Below are 15,309 nucleotides of genomic sequence, written 5' to 3' on the forward strand. Positions count from 1 at the left end.
ATGTAGAAATGAATTTGTGTTGCATAACTGTTCCTTCAGTCCTTGAGTGAGCGTGAGTGAGTGAATAACTTGTATAGTGCTGCAAATGCGAACTAAATCGTCTCAAGGCGCTTATTTCCATCCAGTGTCATCTAGATCCTTCAGAAGAGATGGGTCTTAATTTTTTTTCTGAAGGCCCGATGGTTTTCTTCCATGCGGATGTTTGTGGGTAGAGCGTTCCATAGCCGTGGTCCTTGGACTGCACATCTTCGTTCTCCCTTCAATTTGTATCAGGACTTGGGGATGTGAAGGAGGTTTTGGTTGGTTGATCGGAGAATGCAATTGGGGGTGTAGTGTTTTATTTTCTTGCACAAGTATCGAGGAGCATTTCCTTGTGTGCACTTGTGGGTGAGACAGAGGGTCTTGAATGTGACCCGATCCTTTACGGTTAGCCAAAGAAGGGTCCTCAGGAAAGGGGTGATGGATTCCCAGGGTTTTTTCCCCTTACCAGTCTGGCTGCCGTGTTCTGAACAACTTGTAGGTGCGAAATCTGGTATTTGGGTAGTCCTATGTAGAGGGCGTTTGCGTAGTCGAGTCAGGAATTGATGATTGTTCCAACTACTACTGCTATGTCCTCTTCTCGGATGAAGGGTGAGATCCGCTGACTACTGATCCTATTTGTGCGTCCATCGACATTTCAGAGTCAAAGATGACTCCAAGACTTTTGACTTTGGTGCTCGGGGTAATGGTCTATCCAAGCATGGTGGGTGGTGTCCATGAAGTCTTGGCTTTTGTTTTTCGATTTGCGTGGAGGAGAAGAAGTTCTGTTTTTGGATCCATTGAGTTTGAGGGAGCTCTCAGTCATCCAATCTTCGATCAATGTAAGGCATTTTTCTAGTCCGTGATATTGGACTTGACCCAAATGTAATAATTGTACATTCTATGTATTCCGTACTGTGATACTTGAGCACTGTTTGCTCTATCCTATTTGCACTTGTAAATTTTATGTACAATTTCTATGTATAATACTTTAGAAGCTCTTTAATATTTACATTTTTGTTTAGATTAGTTGTTGATCTTGTGATTCTCTGACATCTGTGATAACATTCTTGTTCCTTTTCTAGGTTTTGCCTTGTGTTGACATTGATAGTATAGCCAGTGACAGCCCAAGCACAAGCCAAAGAACACCGAGTGCGGAATTGGTGCCTCCTACCCCCAGCCCTGTCCAGCCTGACATACAGGTAGGGATATGAGACACTATTCATTACTTTGTTTACTTTGTCAATACTCTGTCCACCTAAAAAAAAGTGCAGGGATTCATGGAATTGGGCAATAATGCTGTGAACGTAGGGTGGTTTTCAGCAATTTGAACAGGGCCTATAGTAGGGTCATAGTAATGGCATATTTGCATGGTGGTTGATAATGAAAGATGTTTTATATCAGGTCTAAAGAGTGCTGTGTGGGAAACCGGCCATCGAGAATTATTAAAAGAATAAGCTTATTAACGTCACATGTTTTCAGGCTTTTCCATTGAAGTCTATGGGGCCAAAAATGCTTGTAACCTGCCAAAAGCTCATGTACTTTTTTGAGGGACAGGCATTTTGCTTTAGATGACATTGAAATAAATGGGATTTGGCTTGTTGATCGTTTTTAGAGCTTCAAGCAGAAATTCGCTAACACTTTCTGTCATCAATTCCATCTGCAGTGCTTGTATTTCAGGAAACCTACCACCACTTTTTATGATTGCAAGATTCCTATCATTTTCAAAGTGGTGCGTGTATTATTTATTCATTACAGGTACTTATAGAGCACCACACAGCGCTTTACACATATATTGTACATTCACATCCGTCCCTTCCCACAAGGAGTTTACAATCTAAGGTCTCTAACTCACATGTCTACATATTGTCAGGGTACTAGCTCCATCTCTGACAGATTCCCGCACATGCCCAGTAGAATGACATTTCGGCGCATGCCTGTGCGTGGTTTGCGCGCACGCATGCGCGGTACGGCAGCGCGCCGTGTGCGTGGAAGCGCGCACGTGCACGTATGCGGCAACCCTGGGGCCAATCAGAGGCCGGACATTCCTATTTAAACCAGCAGCCTTCCCTGAACAGGTTGCTGGTTTGTCTTCAGCTCCTATGTGTTTACCTGTTGCCGTACCTGCCTGTTTTGACCCGGAATTCCTGACGACTCTCCTCTCACCTGGAACCTCTGACCCTTTGGCTAACGTTACCTGGATTGCTGTTGTCTCCTGCCCCTTGACCTTAGCTTGCTCTCATGGACTCCCTCTGAACTCTCCTGCCCTTGACCCTCGGCTTGTGACTCGGATTTGCCCTCATCTCCTGTGGACCCTACCAGACTCACCTACCAGTTCCTGCCTGACCAACGCTTGTCTCCAGTCTTCTGCACCTGCCCTGCTTCTGTCAGCTGCACCAAGTCTTCCTGCCAGCTCCCGGCACCGGTGCCTCCTTGTGCCGTCCCTCCTCTGTCCCAACTCCAGGGAGTGGTCTGCACAGGGTCGCAAAGGTGAGCCGCCCTCAGCATCTCGGTCTCGGTGAGTACAGGTTCTGACACATATACTGGGGCCAATTAACCTACCAGCATGTCTTTGGAGTGTGGGAGGAAACCCATGCAGGCACGGGGATAATATGCGGACTCCAGGCAGGTAGTGCTGTAGTTGGAATTTGAACCAACAACCCTAGTGCTGCTAGTCGGAAGTGCTAACCACTTAGCCACTGTGTAAGTAGAGTTCACTAGCAGTCGCAGTCATTTGAGCAATTACCATTTATTAAACCCAAATGCCTGATTTTGATTTTAACACCCCTCTACGATATTAAAGTGATACTGTTGCATTGCCTATGTAGGGCAAAGTGACGGTGTCTCTGCAAAGACCCCCATCCCAGTTATACTCACTTTGCCTGTGCTCCCTCACAGTTCCTACACCCATTACAGCCAACACTGAAATACCAGTGACCAGGGGGAGTGGCACTGTAATTTTCTTGGTCCTGTGACAGTGCTCGGCCTAGCAATTGACTGCTAGGCTAAAGCACTGTCACGGAGAGGAGATATACCCAGATTTGTCAAATAGTGTCTCCATGAGCAACAGAGGTATGATTGGCACGGGAGTGCTTAACATGGTGAGTATAGAGGGGTCAAGGGGAGCCAGTTGCAGAGACACTGTCACTTTGCTCTGCATGGCCAAGGTGTCGTCTTTTTTTTTTATTAAAGGGAGGCATACATGAAAGAGTTACCATATTTGCCGGTGTATAAGGCGACCGGGCGTATAAGACGACCCCCTAATTTTACATTTTTTTTTAAGATTTTTTGCCTGTACTCACCGTATAAGACGACCCGCCTTCTGAGGCTTCCCACACTTCATATTTCTTCCTTCTGGAGCCATATTCTTCTTCCTTCTTCCTTCTTGCTGGAGCTGGAGCCAATCACTGCGAGCGATGTATTCTATTAATGAATAGAGGCTGTAAAATCATCAGCCCACTCCTCTCTGACTCTCAAAGCCAATCCGAGCAGGCTACTGTATGTAGCCTGCTCGGATTGGCAGAGGTTGTTACTCCAATCCGAGCAGCCTCTGTATTCATTTGAATACACCGGGATTGGCCAAGTGGTATATAATGTATATAGCCAAAGCTACATACAGTATTACCGCACATCCAGCAGGCATCCGAGCAGTTGACCCGGCGTATAAGACGACCCCTGCCTTTTGGCCATTTTTTTTAAGTGTAAAAGGTAGTCTTATACGCCAGCAAATACAGTAAGTTTAATATGAATAATCCTATATGTGTATGTAAATGTTTGAAAAAAACTACTTGTTACTGTTTATAATTTGTAATTGTATAAGTACATGGGGGCAGCCATAATTATTTATTACATATGCAAGCTCTGCTTCCTGTGCCTTGTAGAAAGAACAGTGGCCTGGCATAGAACACCTGGAAAGGGTTACCTATGGCAGCAGTAATTGGGTCAATCTGAGTTCATCATAAAATATCCAAATTTTATTTAGTAAATCCAAAGGATTTTTGAACATAATAAAAAAAAAAAAAAAAAAAACGGTAAGTAGAACAGTGCAGTTTTCCTGTGCCTTGTACTTTCTCGTATCTCATTGCAAGTCTGGTAGGGTATGTGTAAAAAAAAAAAAAAAAAAAAAAAATGGACACCCTCAATGTTACTTGTGTTGTGTAATCTTGGCCTAGGCTTTAGTTCACATACAAGGATCAGTTAGTTGCATCTGTAATCTGTATCGTAGAGGAGTTAATGAGTTAAGTGTTTTCATTAGAACCACCAGCATTGATAAATTATTCATATCTTAATTACTCATACAGCATAACAAACATACTTCCCGTGAGCACCGACTGCTTTTAGTGGTAATTTATTCATTCTTCATCTAGTTTCTGGCAACTTTTCAATAATGTCAGTAAACCTTGCATGTATCGGAGTAATGGGAAACATCTGTGTGAATTGTGATAAAACAAGCTGTTTCCATAACACGAGACAACAGATTAAATTACAGAATGAGGCTGAACATGAATAAAACTCAGGCGTCCGGGAACAGATCTGCGTTTCACTTTTGGATACATAAAATAATCTTCACACTACTTCTTGTCTGTAATGTATTAAAGCGAAGGTTCACCCTAAAAAACAACTTTCTACCATGCCATCCAGCATACTAGCGTCAGCTACAGTATGCCTTTATTTTTATTTTTTTGCGCTGTACTCAGTTTAATCCATTAGTTTGGTTTCAGACTCCCGCGGGGAGTAGGCGTTCCTATGAAGAGGGGAACATGATTGACCGCCGGCTATGGCGCGTCACGCGTTCCGAAAATAGCCAGAGTAGGACTCGGCTCTTCATGGCGCTATACGGCGCCTGCGCACAGACTAGGAGCTGACTACGCAGGTGCCGTGAAGAGCCGAGTCCTATTTCGGCTATTTTCGGAACGCTTGACGCGCCATAGCCGACCGTCAATCATGTTCCCCTCTTCATAGGAACGCCTACTCCCCGCGGGAGTCTTAAACTAAACTAATGGATTAAACTGTGAGAACAGCGAAAATAAATAAAGGCATACTGTAGCTGACGCTAGTATGGTCGATGGCATGGTAGACAAAGAATTTTTTTTTTTTTTTAGGGTGAACCCCCGCTTTAAGGCTCATTCAGTAAAAGCAGCACACAGCGCAATGCAGTGACTCTTTTAGAACCAATCAGAATTATTCTCTTAGCTGCCGTGACTAGAATAAACTGAAGTCTGACTGGTGGCTATGGTTTATTGTTTTTTACACAGTCTTATATAATGGGCTCAATAAATTAGTTAAAGTGGATGTAAACCCACTCTCATACTTTCTTTTTTTTTATTAGGTAGAAAGTACATACAATATTTCATTCACAGACAAATGGCCTGTTCCGGCCCAAGAAAAATATTTTATTTTCCAGTTTTAAGAAAACCCCAACCCTAACCCAGCACCACCCCCCCGCCCTACTCGCCCTCTTCTCTCTGATTAACCGTCTCGCGTCATGTCTCCCTTTGCCTATTGCCCTTTCTGCTCTATACCATCCTGTCTGCAAATCTCTGTTTCAGCTTATATTTTATAACAATAAAAGCAGTGCGGCACAACCTAAAATGTAAATATAAACACTAATAAATAATGTCCATGAGAAGAAACAGTCCACAAGTGATTGTGAAAAGGCACAATGAAAATGACGGCATGCAATGTGGATCAAACGTGGCCAGAAATCCCTCCATCGCACACAGAGTGGCCTCTCACCTCACTGATTCGTCCTATAATAGGTCACATGGCTTACAGACAGCATAGAGAACAATTGCAACAGCGATGGCTGTGGGTGACCTCTGTCATGACTCCTCCCCCTCGTACGCGTTCCGTCCGTAGGCAGGACTTCGTCAGTGCAAGGTAGGATGACACAAAAAGAGCTTATAGCGGAGGGAGAAAGCAGCACACAGATGTGACACTTAGTGCTTTTAATTGAGACAAGTGCACACTATGAAAGGATATGCTTTGTAGTTATTTCATGTCTGAGGTTTACAACCACTTTACAGTAGAACTGTGTTCAGACAATTATTAGTATAATGATAGGGATGGAGGCAGAGACCTCTTTAGGCTCTTGCTTCATATTAAGTCCCAAAAAAAAAATGTCTTTTGTTTAAGACTATGTAAAAAAACGTTAAGCGTCCTCTCATGCTTATACAGTCTGTTGTGGTGCATTAATGCATGCTAAAGTATGTTATGTTAAGGCAATCTGTTTGATATGAACGTGTTGTCAACAATCCTCAACAGGCTAATTAACTTGCATATTTTTCCTGATGCAGCACACCACAAAGCACAATGTACACTTTTATTGTGCGCTGTATTGTGCATTGCATCACGATTAGTGGTACTGCAGTGCATCACACATAGAGATGTACGTTGACTTTTGTAAAGTATGTTTTCCGCAGTGCATAAGTGTTAATGGGCCCAAAAACAAGCCCACCTGTAGCTGTAGCTACTATAGAGTGATTCATCCCCAAGTTTGGCAGCTGAGACTTCTCGGTATTGCCGTCATCCTTTTCTCTCTTTCTTAGCAGTGAGTTGGCTTCCAGCAAGCCTTCTAACCTAAACGCAGAAACAGACACACAGGAGGAAAGAGAGAGAGAGAAGAATGCCGAAATCCAACTCTACAAACCTCACTACTTCTGTTGTAATCTTTGAGGATTTCACAAACTCTGGAAAATCAAACAGGGGGTCCCCGACTTACGAACGCCCGACTTACGACTGGGCCTCAATGCCGGCTGCTTGTGCTCCACGATGGTCTCGGATACCATCTTGCCACATTTCACATTGCAGTACTTCATGTACTGCATGGCCAGAAGAGCCCCAGAAGCGCCCGGAACATCCCACATTACTGCACAGGCATAAGCCGGAATATCTCACATTCCTGCGCAGACGGAAGTTACACTTACAAGCAGTGTTCCGACTTACGAACAGATTTCACTTACTAACAAACTGTTGAATCAATCATGCAATAATAACTATGTGTCTATTTATCCTTTACTATAACTATATATATATATATATATATATATATATATATATATATATATATATATATATACACTATTACATCTGTATTACTGTATATGAGTCCCTTGTTTGCTAGTATATAAGACCAGAGTGTATATTAGGCTTACGGCTATAATGCTAGTTATAAAGACAGAAGCATTGCTATTTATTTCCTTCAAAGTAGGAACATCACATTCTAACAGAAAATGTCTATGGCCTAATAAACAATACTGGCAAATAAGATAGAAATATACTCAACACTCGCTCTCCTCCCTGGCTGAGCTCACAATGTAAAAAGAGGCGAAGGCTTCGGCCTTGGCCACATGGCTAGGCCAAAAATACAGGCCAGGCTTCCATGAGGCTTTGGCCAGCCGAGATCCTTACTAACCAAGCGTCCAAGAGAACAGAGAGCTCGGAGTTCCAGCCACTCACTCATCACTCATTCAAAAACTCCCTCCCATTTGCCTTTGGACCAATCACTGTTCATAGGGCAGCCCCTTCCCCCAGCTGGCTTGCAGGATATTGTCTTACACATCTAAGCCAGGCCCCCCTGCTGTGCAGATTTTGCCGTGAGGACAAAAATCCTCTGTGCCTTTTAAAGGTTGCAAGTGTCATTCGTTGCACAGCCAGCTGAATTGCTCTGCAAAACAAACCTACAGTCCTTATTGCGTTCGTAAGTCGGGGACCCCCTGTATACATTTGGTAAAATACTGAAATATATGTTCACCTTCTCACAAACCACATTTCAAACCGATAGTTGACTAATCGCTACATTCCCCTCCTGTCTTGAGTTTCCCTACCGAACACTGAGACTACCTTTCACTTTAAGGACCAATAGGGAGGCTCAAGAGTCAGGGAAAGATGGGACCAATGTTGTCTTGTATGAGAAAAGTTTAGGGCTCCAACCTATACTTTTAGATCTGCTGATTATTTTGACCTTCAATTTTTATTGTCAGTAACTTGCATTTTTTTATCAATGTAATAATTTTAATTAGCCTATTTTTGTGATCGGTTTACTTTACATTTGATTCGCTTTGTTTTAAGATGCCTGTAAATGTCGAAACTGAAGAAGAAATCCTGGCCCTGCCTGGCACCTCTTATGAAGAACCAGATTTCTCTGAGGTAATACACAGCTACAGATTGGGGAACGTGTGTGACTGTACATGGTCTGTTCTCTTCCAGTTAAAATGACTCTCTAATGAAATCCTTATTCACCAAATCTTTGTTTTCTAGGAAGAGGAAGAAGATGAAGCACTTTTACCACCAACCTTAATGTTGGAATTAAGTGGCAGAGGGGAGACGCATGTAACCCAACATGATGGAATTCCATTCCCTCCAGTAGTACCCCCTCTACAAACCATAACTGATATTCCAGATAGGAATGAGATCTTGGTAAACAGGCTCATCAGCTGGTGAGCCATTCTGCCATTTTTTTTCTATCCATGTATTTGTATTTGTCCACAAAAAATGACATTTCCCATTTATTGGATGTACTCATTAACTTCTCCTGTCTCAGGTAAACCATCAGTAAGATTTCCACATGTCTGTCCCCAGTTTCCCATGTAATCATGAATTTCGCTGTACTTAGGAAGGTTGCATCTTCTGTATTAGGGGCTTCCATGTATTTTCTCTGCATGAAGAGATTTCCAATGCTTCAAGCTGTTACTAAGGCTCATCAGATGTGTTCTCATGCATAAGATTAGCATATCGGGAATGTCTTTTTAACTACTGCAGGTTCAGGAGTTTCCATGTGCTTTGGGGACACAGGACAGCTGTACCTACTATAGCGCCATTACCTTTTTCTGTCCTATGTGCAAATTATTCCAGTTCTAGTAGTTAATTCCAAAGAGGATATAAGGCCAACCTCTGTCATCGTGGACCATTTTCAGATTTAGTCAAAGTAAGATGCCAATGTCAGACTTGGTTGAAAATGGCCATACATGAAGACATTGAGGGGAATGTCATCAACACTGGAGCGGGCAGAATCTGGAACAGCTGTGCATGGCACCCTCAGCTACTATCTTCAGCTTTTTTTGGGTAAGCTTTAAAATGAAAGAATCAAATTCACTGCCATGCACAACTGGTCCAGTTTTGATCATTTCCCTTCAGTTTCTCATGTATAGAAAGAAAAAAGAAATATGGAAAAGTTTGTTCAATGTTGTATTCCTCTTTTTTTTTTTTGTAGCAAAACTATAAAACAGCCTATCATTTTTTTAACAAGAAAAATAGGCATAATGAGGAGCAGGTCAAAGAAATTACCAACATTCAGCCCTGTACACCGGAAAGGGTCTTAATGTGTCTGTAACTTGACAATGACATTGTAAGGTTGTATAATCGCTAAGGTTGTCCCGATACCACTTTTTTAGGACTGAGTACAAGTACCGATACTTTTTTTCAAGTACTCGCCGATACCGAATACCGATACTTTTTTTTAAATGTGTCCCCAAATGCAGCCATGTCCCCCCCACAAATGCAGCCATGTCCCCCCCCCCACAAATGCAGCCATGTCCCCCCCCCCCCATATATGCAGCCATGTCCCCCCCCATATCCAGCCATGTCCCCCCCCTATATCCAGCCATGTCCCCCCTATATCCAGCCATGTCCCCCCTATATCCAGCCATGTCCCCCCCCATATCCAGCCATGTCCCCCCCATATCCAGCCATGTCCCCCCCATGTGCAGCCATGCCCCCCCCCATATATGCAGCCATGTCCCTCTTACCATACATGCTGCCGCGCCGTGCCGCCGCTTGGTTAATACGGGCGGGGAACATTACAGCTTTCATTTGAATAGCTGTAGTCTTTCGCGCCGCGCTGCGTATAGACACTCCCCCTTGCTCGGAATTGGACAGTTCACCCGAGCAAGGGGGAGTGTCTATATGCGGCACGGCGGGAAACACTACAGCTATTCAGATGAAAGCTGTAATGTTCCCCGCCCGTATTAACCAAGCGGGGATGTGGCGGCGGGGGGGGGGGGCAAGTATTCTATTTCGGTATCGGGGGTATTTGCGGGAGTACGAGTACTCCCGCAAATACTCGGAATCGGTACCGATACTAGTATCGGTATCGGGACAACCCTAATAATCGCCAACAAAAGTACCAACCTTGCACCATGTATAGTAATTACTTCTTATAGTGGCTTCTTCTTATAGTGGCAGCATAATCCAGAGATAAATATAGTTAAACCAGAGGAGCATTATAATGTCCCTTAGGGAGTTTAAAGCTGCGTTATGCCAGGTAAACAGGATATTAAGCTGGGAACAATCATTTCCAGCAAGAGAGCCACCGGTTGGAGCACCCATGCAGTTACCAACTCTCATTTTTTTATGTTAGGGTGAAGCAAGAAGTAATAGCTCGTATCATCGATGAGAGGCATCCAGTGACCACATCCAATGATGACCAGTCTAACGGAGCCTCAGATGCTGGTATGTATATTTTTTGTTGTTCTATATATTCTAATACATTACATGGTTGAGTATTTAATGGCATCTGACCATAACGCTTATAGCCAAACGTGTATAGACACCCCAAATTATTAAAGTGGTTGTTAAGGCATATTTTTTTTTACCTTAACCTTCCATGACACCCCCCCCCCCTCCAAATACTTACCTATCTTTATCCAGTTCTGAGCCCAGGAACAGCAGTGCTGCTTTCTCTCCTTACAGGCATCGGAGGCAGCAGCGGTAACCATTGGCTACTGTTGCTGTCAAGCAAATCTTGTGAGCAGAGAGCGGGGGGGCAAGCCACAACAGGCTGCGCTCTGTGTGTGTCCTTCACAGCCTGACCTACTATGTGCTCCTACTGAGGAGACTTAAAATGCAATATTATAGTTAGGACTGCAGTATACAGAGAGCCTTGACGGGGCCTGCAGCTTACACATGCATTTGCAAATGCATGCAAGTAAACCTCTGTTTTTAACATACACTGTTAGACAGGTGAATTTGGTTGGTTGCTAATTGGTCGGTAAGTTTGAGCCTGAATATTCCATGTTTTAGCCTGGCCTACTATGTTGGCACTCAGGAGAAGCCAATAGCGCTGGCAATGGACCCCGGAAGAGGAGGTTTAGGGCCACTCTCTGAAATACTTTAATATTTTGGCTGAATGGGAACAAATTCGAAATCTTGTAGAAAGCCTTACCAGGAGGGTGAAGGCTGTTATAGCCACAAATGAGAGGGGCACCTCCATGTAAATGCCCATGGTTGTGGAATGTAATGTCCAGCAAGCTCATGTAGGTGTAATGTTCAGGTGTCCTCAGTCTTTTGGCCAAATATTGTATAGAATATGACTCTTTGCACATTTAAAATGTACAACGAGCCCCTAGCTTCTTAAAGCTAAAAACCTTGGGGGGTCTGTATGTTTCTAATGTCTTCCCTATTGACTGAGTTTTTTTCTGATGAAATATCTTTTTGCTTTTAATTTTTTATTTTTTTTATTCCGTACAGTTATTTCAGAGATCATCTTCTTGTTTGTAGTTGGAGGTAAAGTCTTGCCATTTTTTCTTTTTGCAGGTGTGGATTCCAGTTTAATTCGCAACTATGTCGAAGAAGCTTTGGCAGAGATTATCGCCATCATGCTGAGAGAGGCTCGAGCTGTGCCAACTCATTCTCTGGAACAGCCTGATGTGCAGGTAAATAAGTATTGAATTTTTATGTTATATTTTATCATTTTGTTTTACTTATTTATATCAGTAAGGGTCTAACACTGTGTTATGAGTAAGAGCAGTTACGACATCCACCATTTTGACACTAAAGCTTACCCATGGTGGATGCCGGCAGTGAGGAAGGGAGGATGGTCGAGTGTACTTTGTTGGTGATGTAAGCCGTTAGCAGACACTGTCACTTTGCTCTGAGTGGACAAAGTGACAGTGTTTTCAACAATAATGCTTTTTTAGATGAAATCTACCCAAATTTGGTCATTTTATTTAGAAATTAATATGTAAGCTGTGGCTAAATGAAAGAAGCATTTGATGGTAGCACTGATCTTCCCAACTGACTTTGTAAAAACTAAGATTTCTATTTCCTCCGTTTTTCTTTTTGCACTAATTTAAGAATTTAGGGCCGGATTCACAAAGCACTTGCGCCGACGTATCTCGAGATACGCCGCGTAAGTGTAAATATGCGCCGTCGTATCTGTGCGCCGTGCCCACAAAACTAAATACGCCTGAAAATAGGCTTCATCCGACCGACGTAACTTTCCTACGCCGGCGTATCGTTGGCGCATATTTACGCTGGCCGCAAGTGGCGCTCCCACAGATTTTCTATGCGCATATGCAAATGAGGGAGATACGCCGATTCACAAATGTAGTTGCGCCCTGCACATAATATACGCGCTTTGCGTAAGTCGTACGTCCGGCGTAAAGTTATTCCCCATATAGGAGAGGCGCAAGTCATGCAAAGGTATGGACCAGGGAAAACAAGCCGTCGTATCTTTTGTCGTTTACGTTGTACGTGAATATGACTAGGCGTAGGTTACGTTCACGTCGTAGGCAGTGATTTACGTATCTTAGACAGTTGTTTCAACGTGATTCTGAGCATGCGCACTGGGATGCGGCCACGGGACGGCGCATGCGCCGTTCATTTTAAGCACTTCTATGGCGCTTGGCCCATCATTTGCATGAGGTCACGCCTCATTAGCATGCCTCAAGCCCACTTCCACCTACGCTGGCTTACGCCGAAGAAACCCAGCGTATCTTTAAGAGGGAGTGGGAGCAAGTGCTTTGTGAATCCAGTGCTTGCCTCTGTGCGCTGCGCCGGCGTAGCGTATATTAGATGCGCTACGCCTGCATAAATATGCGCCGATGTATGTGAATCCGGGCCTTGGTGTTCGCTCGTGGTTTTAGTTTGCTCCGCCCCATGAGAAAAAAAGTAATATCTTTCTAATGGCTAGGCTAATTATTTTCTTGATCTTTAAACATTCAGAATTCCATACAGATATTAAAGCAACTAATTAAAGCAGCTCTGTAATCATATTATTTCGTTAATTATCTTTTTTTTTTTAATGGAAGCAGTGTAAGTTCCTGAATCTGAACTGGTATTAGCCTCCTGCAGTCTACTATACAGCAAGCATGCTGAGAGGAGGAGAGATTAGAGAGATAAAGAAATAAGTGAAAAATGATTACTATATCAACACAGAGTTGTACTGTGGACACTACAAAGAAATAAGGTGCCACGTCCCATTTAGAGTGGAATAAAATTGGATAAAGAGAGCTTGGACTTTTTAGGCACAACAACACAAATGTTAGCAACATGGTAGCAATCTAATATTGCCAACATGAACATATGTGAGTAGAGTACAGAACAATTACCGAGCGCAGTACACTCGTGTATTGTAGGGCAGTCTCGGCTCCTCCCGCGCTGACGTCCTGGACGTACAGGACGTCGGCACGAGAGTAGCCGAGCATTGCCGACAATACACGAGTGTACTGCGCTCTGTATATGTCGGCGCAGTATTCAAACTCGGCGCGGGAAACGAGCGGGGAGGACGCCGCAGAAGGACGCCGGACCCGACGAACAGGACACCCGAAGCCGCAGACGGACCCGACGAGGCCGCCGATGGACGCCGCGCAAGACACCAAAACTGTAAGTACAAAAAAACTTTTTTCCACAGGAATTCGGGGCAACTTTAGGGGTGCGCGCTATACCCCGATAAATACGGTATGTCATAATGTAGGTGTGTAATATGGATCATCAAGTAAAGAAAGAAGGGAGTCGCCAGTGCCCTGGGTCTCCAACCAGGGACCCCAGAGTTTAGAAAACCTCCCTGGGCACCCTCTCGCCTCATATGTTTTTTTGTATAAAGGTAGGCTCTAGTTAACCAGTCGTTTCCACTAACCTATGTGTAATAGGTCATTGTGTATCTGGGTTCACATCCTTCTAATGGCCAGGCTCCCATGGAGGATTATAAAAAAGTCAGTATGTTACACATAGGTGGGTATTAATCTGAAGACAAAAATTATGTTTAGTTTTCCCTTTTTACAGCCTGGCCCTGATGAGATTGCATCAATTCCCACTCCTCAGAGCACACCTCCTGCTTCTCCCCTGCCTTCACCAAGGGAAAAGTCCATCATGAAAACACCTGAACCAGTTCCCACCCCTCAGAGCACACCTCCTGCTTCTCCCCTGCCTTCCGCAAGGGAGCCGTCCATTGTGAAAACGCCTGAACTATCTCCACAAATATCAGTAGAAGAACCAGAAGAGCTTGATGACCATGGTAAGTAGTTTGCTAATATTGGTATCTTCTCATATTTGTGATTTCAAAATGAGGAGTATATTATGTTTTTTAACTTTTAGTTCATTATGAGATATGGCACCATTAGGTTTATGCTGCTGAAAATTGAAGTCAACATTAGCCTTATGCCGCGGAGACACGATCGGAATTTCCAACAAGAAAAGTTCGATGTGAGCTTTTGGTCGGAAATTCCGACAGTGTAGGCCCCATCTGACTTTTTCTGTCGGAATTTCCGACAGCAAAAATTTGAGAGCTGGTTCTCAAAATTTCCGACTGGAAAAGTTCTTGTCGGAAATTCTGATCGTCTGTATGCAATTCCCACACGCAAAAAAGTCACACATGCTCAGAATCAATTCATCGCATGCTCATAATCATTGAACTTTTTCTTGGCTCGTTGTAGTGTTGTACGTCACAGCGTTCTTGACGGTCTGAATTTTTGTGTGATCATGCGTATGCAACACAAGTTTGAGACAAAATTCTGTCGGAAAAAAAATCCACGTTTTTCTCGTCGGAATTTCCGATCGTGTGTACGTGGCATAAGACAAAAGATGATCAGATGTGGCCAAATATTTTCCTGCATCTGCTGATGGTCCTCATGCCTTATGCCCTGTACACACGATTGGTCAATCCGATGAGAACGGTCTGATGGATTTTTCCATCAGTTAACCGATGAAGCTGACTGATGGTCAGTCGTGCCTACACACCATCGGTTAAAAAAACGGTTGTGTCAGAACGCGGTGACGTAAACCACGTATGACGGCACTATAAAGGGGAAGTTCAAATCCAATGGCGCCACCCTTGGGGCTGCTTTAGCTGATTTTGTGTTAGTAAAAGACGATTTGCGCTTTTCTGTCTGTTACAGCGTGATGAATGTGCTATCTCAATAGCGAACGCTAGTTTTACCAGAACGAGCGCTCCCGTCCCCCAATTTAGTCTGAGCATGCGTGGATTTTTAACCGATGGACGTGCCTACAAACGATCGTTTTTTTTTTCTATCGGTTAGGTATCCATCGGTTAATTTTTAAAACAAGTTTGACATT

General features: G+C 43.6%; 1 protein-coding gene across 1 annotated transcript in view; it reads left to right on the forward strand.

Moving 5' to 3' along the window:
- KIAA0586 (KIAA0586 ortholog) overlaps positions 1–15,309 on the forward strand; it is a 198,372-nt gene that overhangs the window by 63,252 nt on the left and 119,811 nt on the right. The window contains 6 exon segments of the mRNA XM_040331961.1: positions 1,104–1,220; positions 8,089–8,166; positions 8,278–8,456; positions 10,376–10,467; positions 11,551–11,669; positions 14,020–14,251. Of these exon segments, the coding sequence (XP_040187895.1) occupies positions 1,104–1,220; positions 8,089–8,166; positions 8,278–8,456; positions 10,376–10,467; positions 11,551–11,669; positions 14,020–14,251 (817 nt within the window).

This window comes from Rana temporaria, chromosome 13 (assembly GCF_905171775.1).
Source record: "Rana temporaria chromosome 13, aRanTem1.1, whole genome shotgun sequence".
In the NCBI taxonomy this organism is placed as follows: domain Eukaryota; kingdom Metazoa; phylum Chordata; class Amphibia; order Anura; family Ranidae; genus Rana; species Rana temporaria.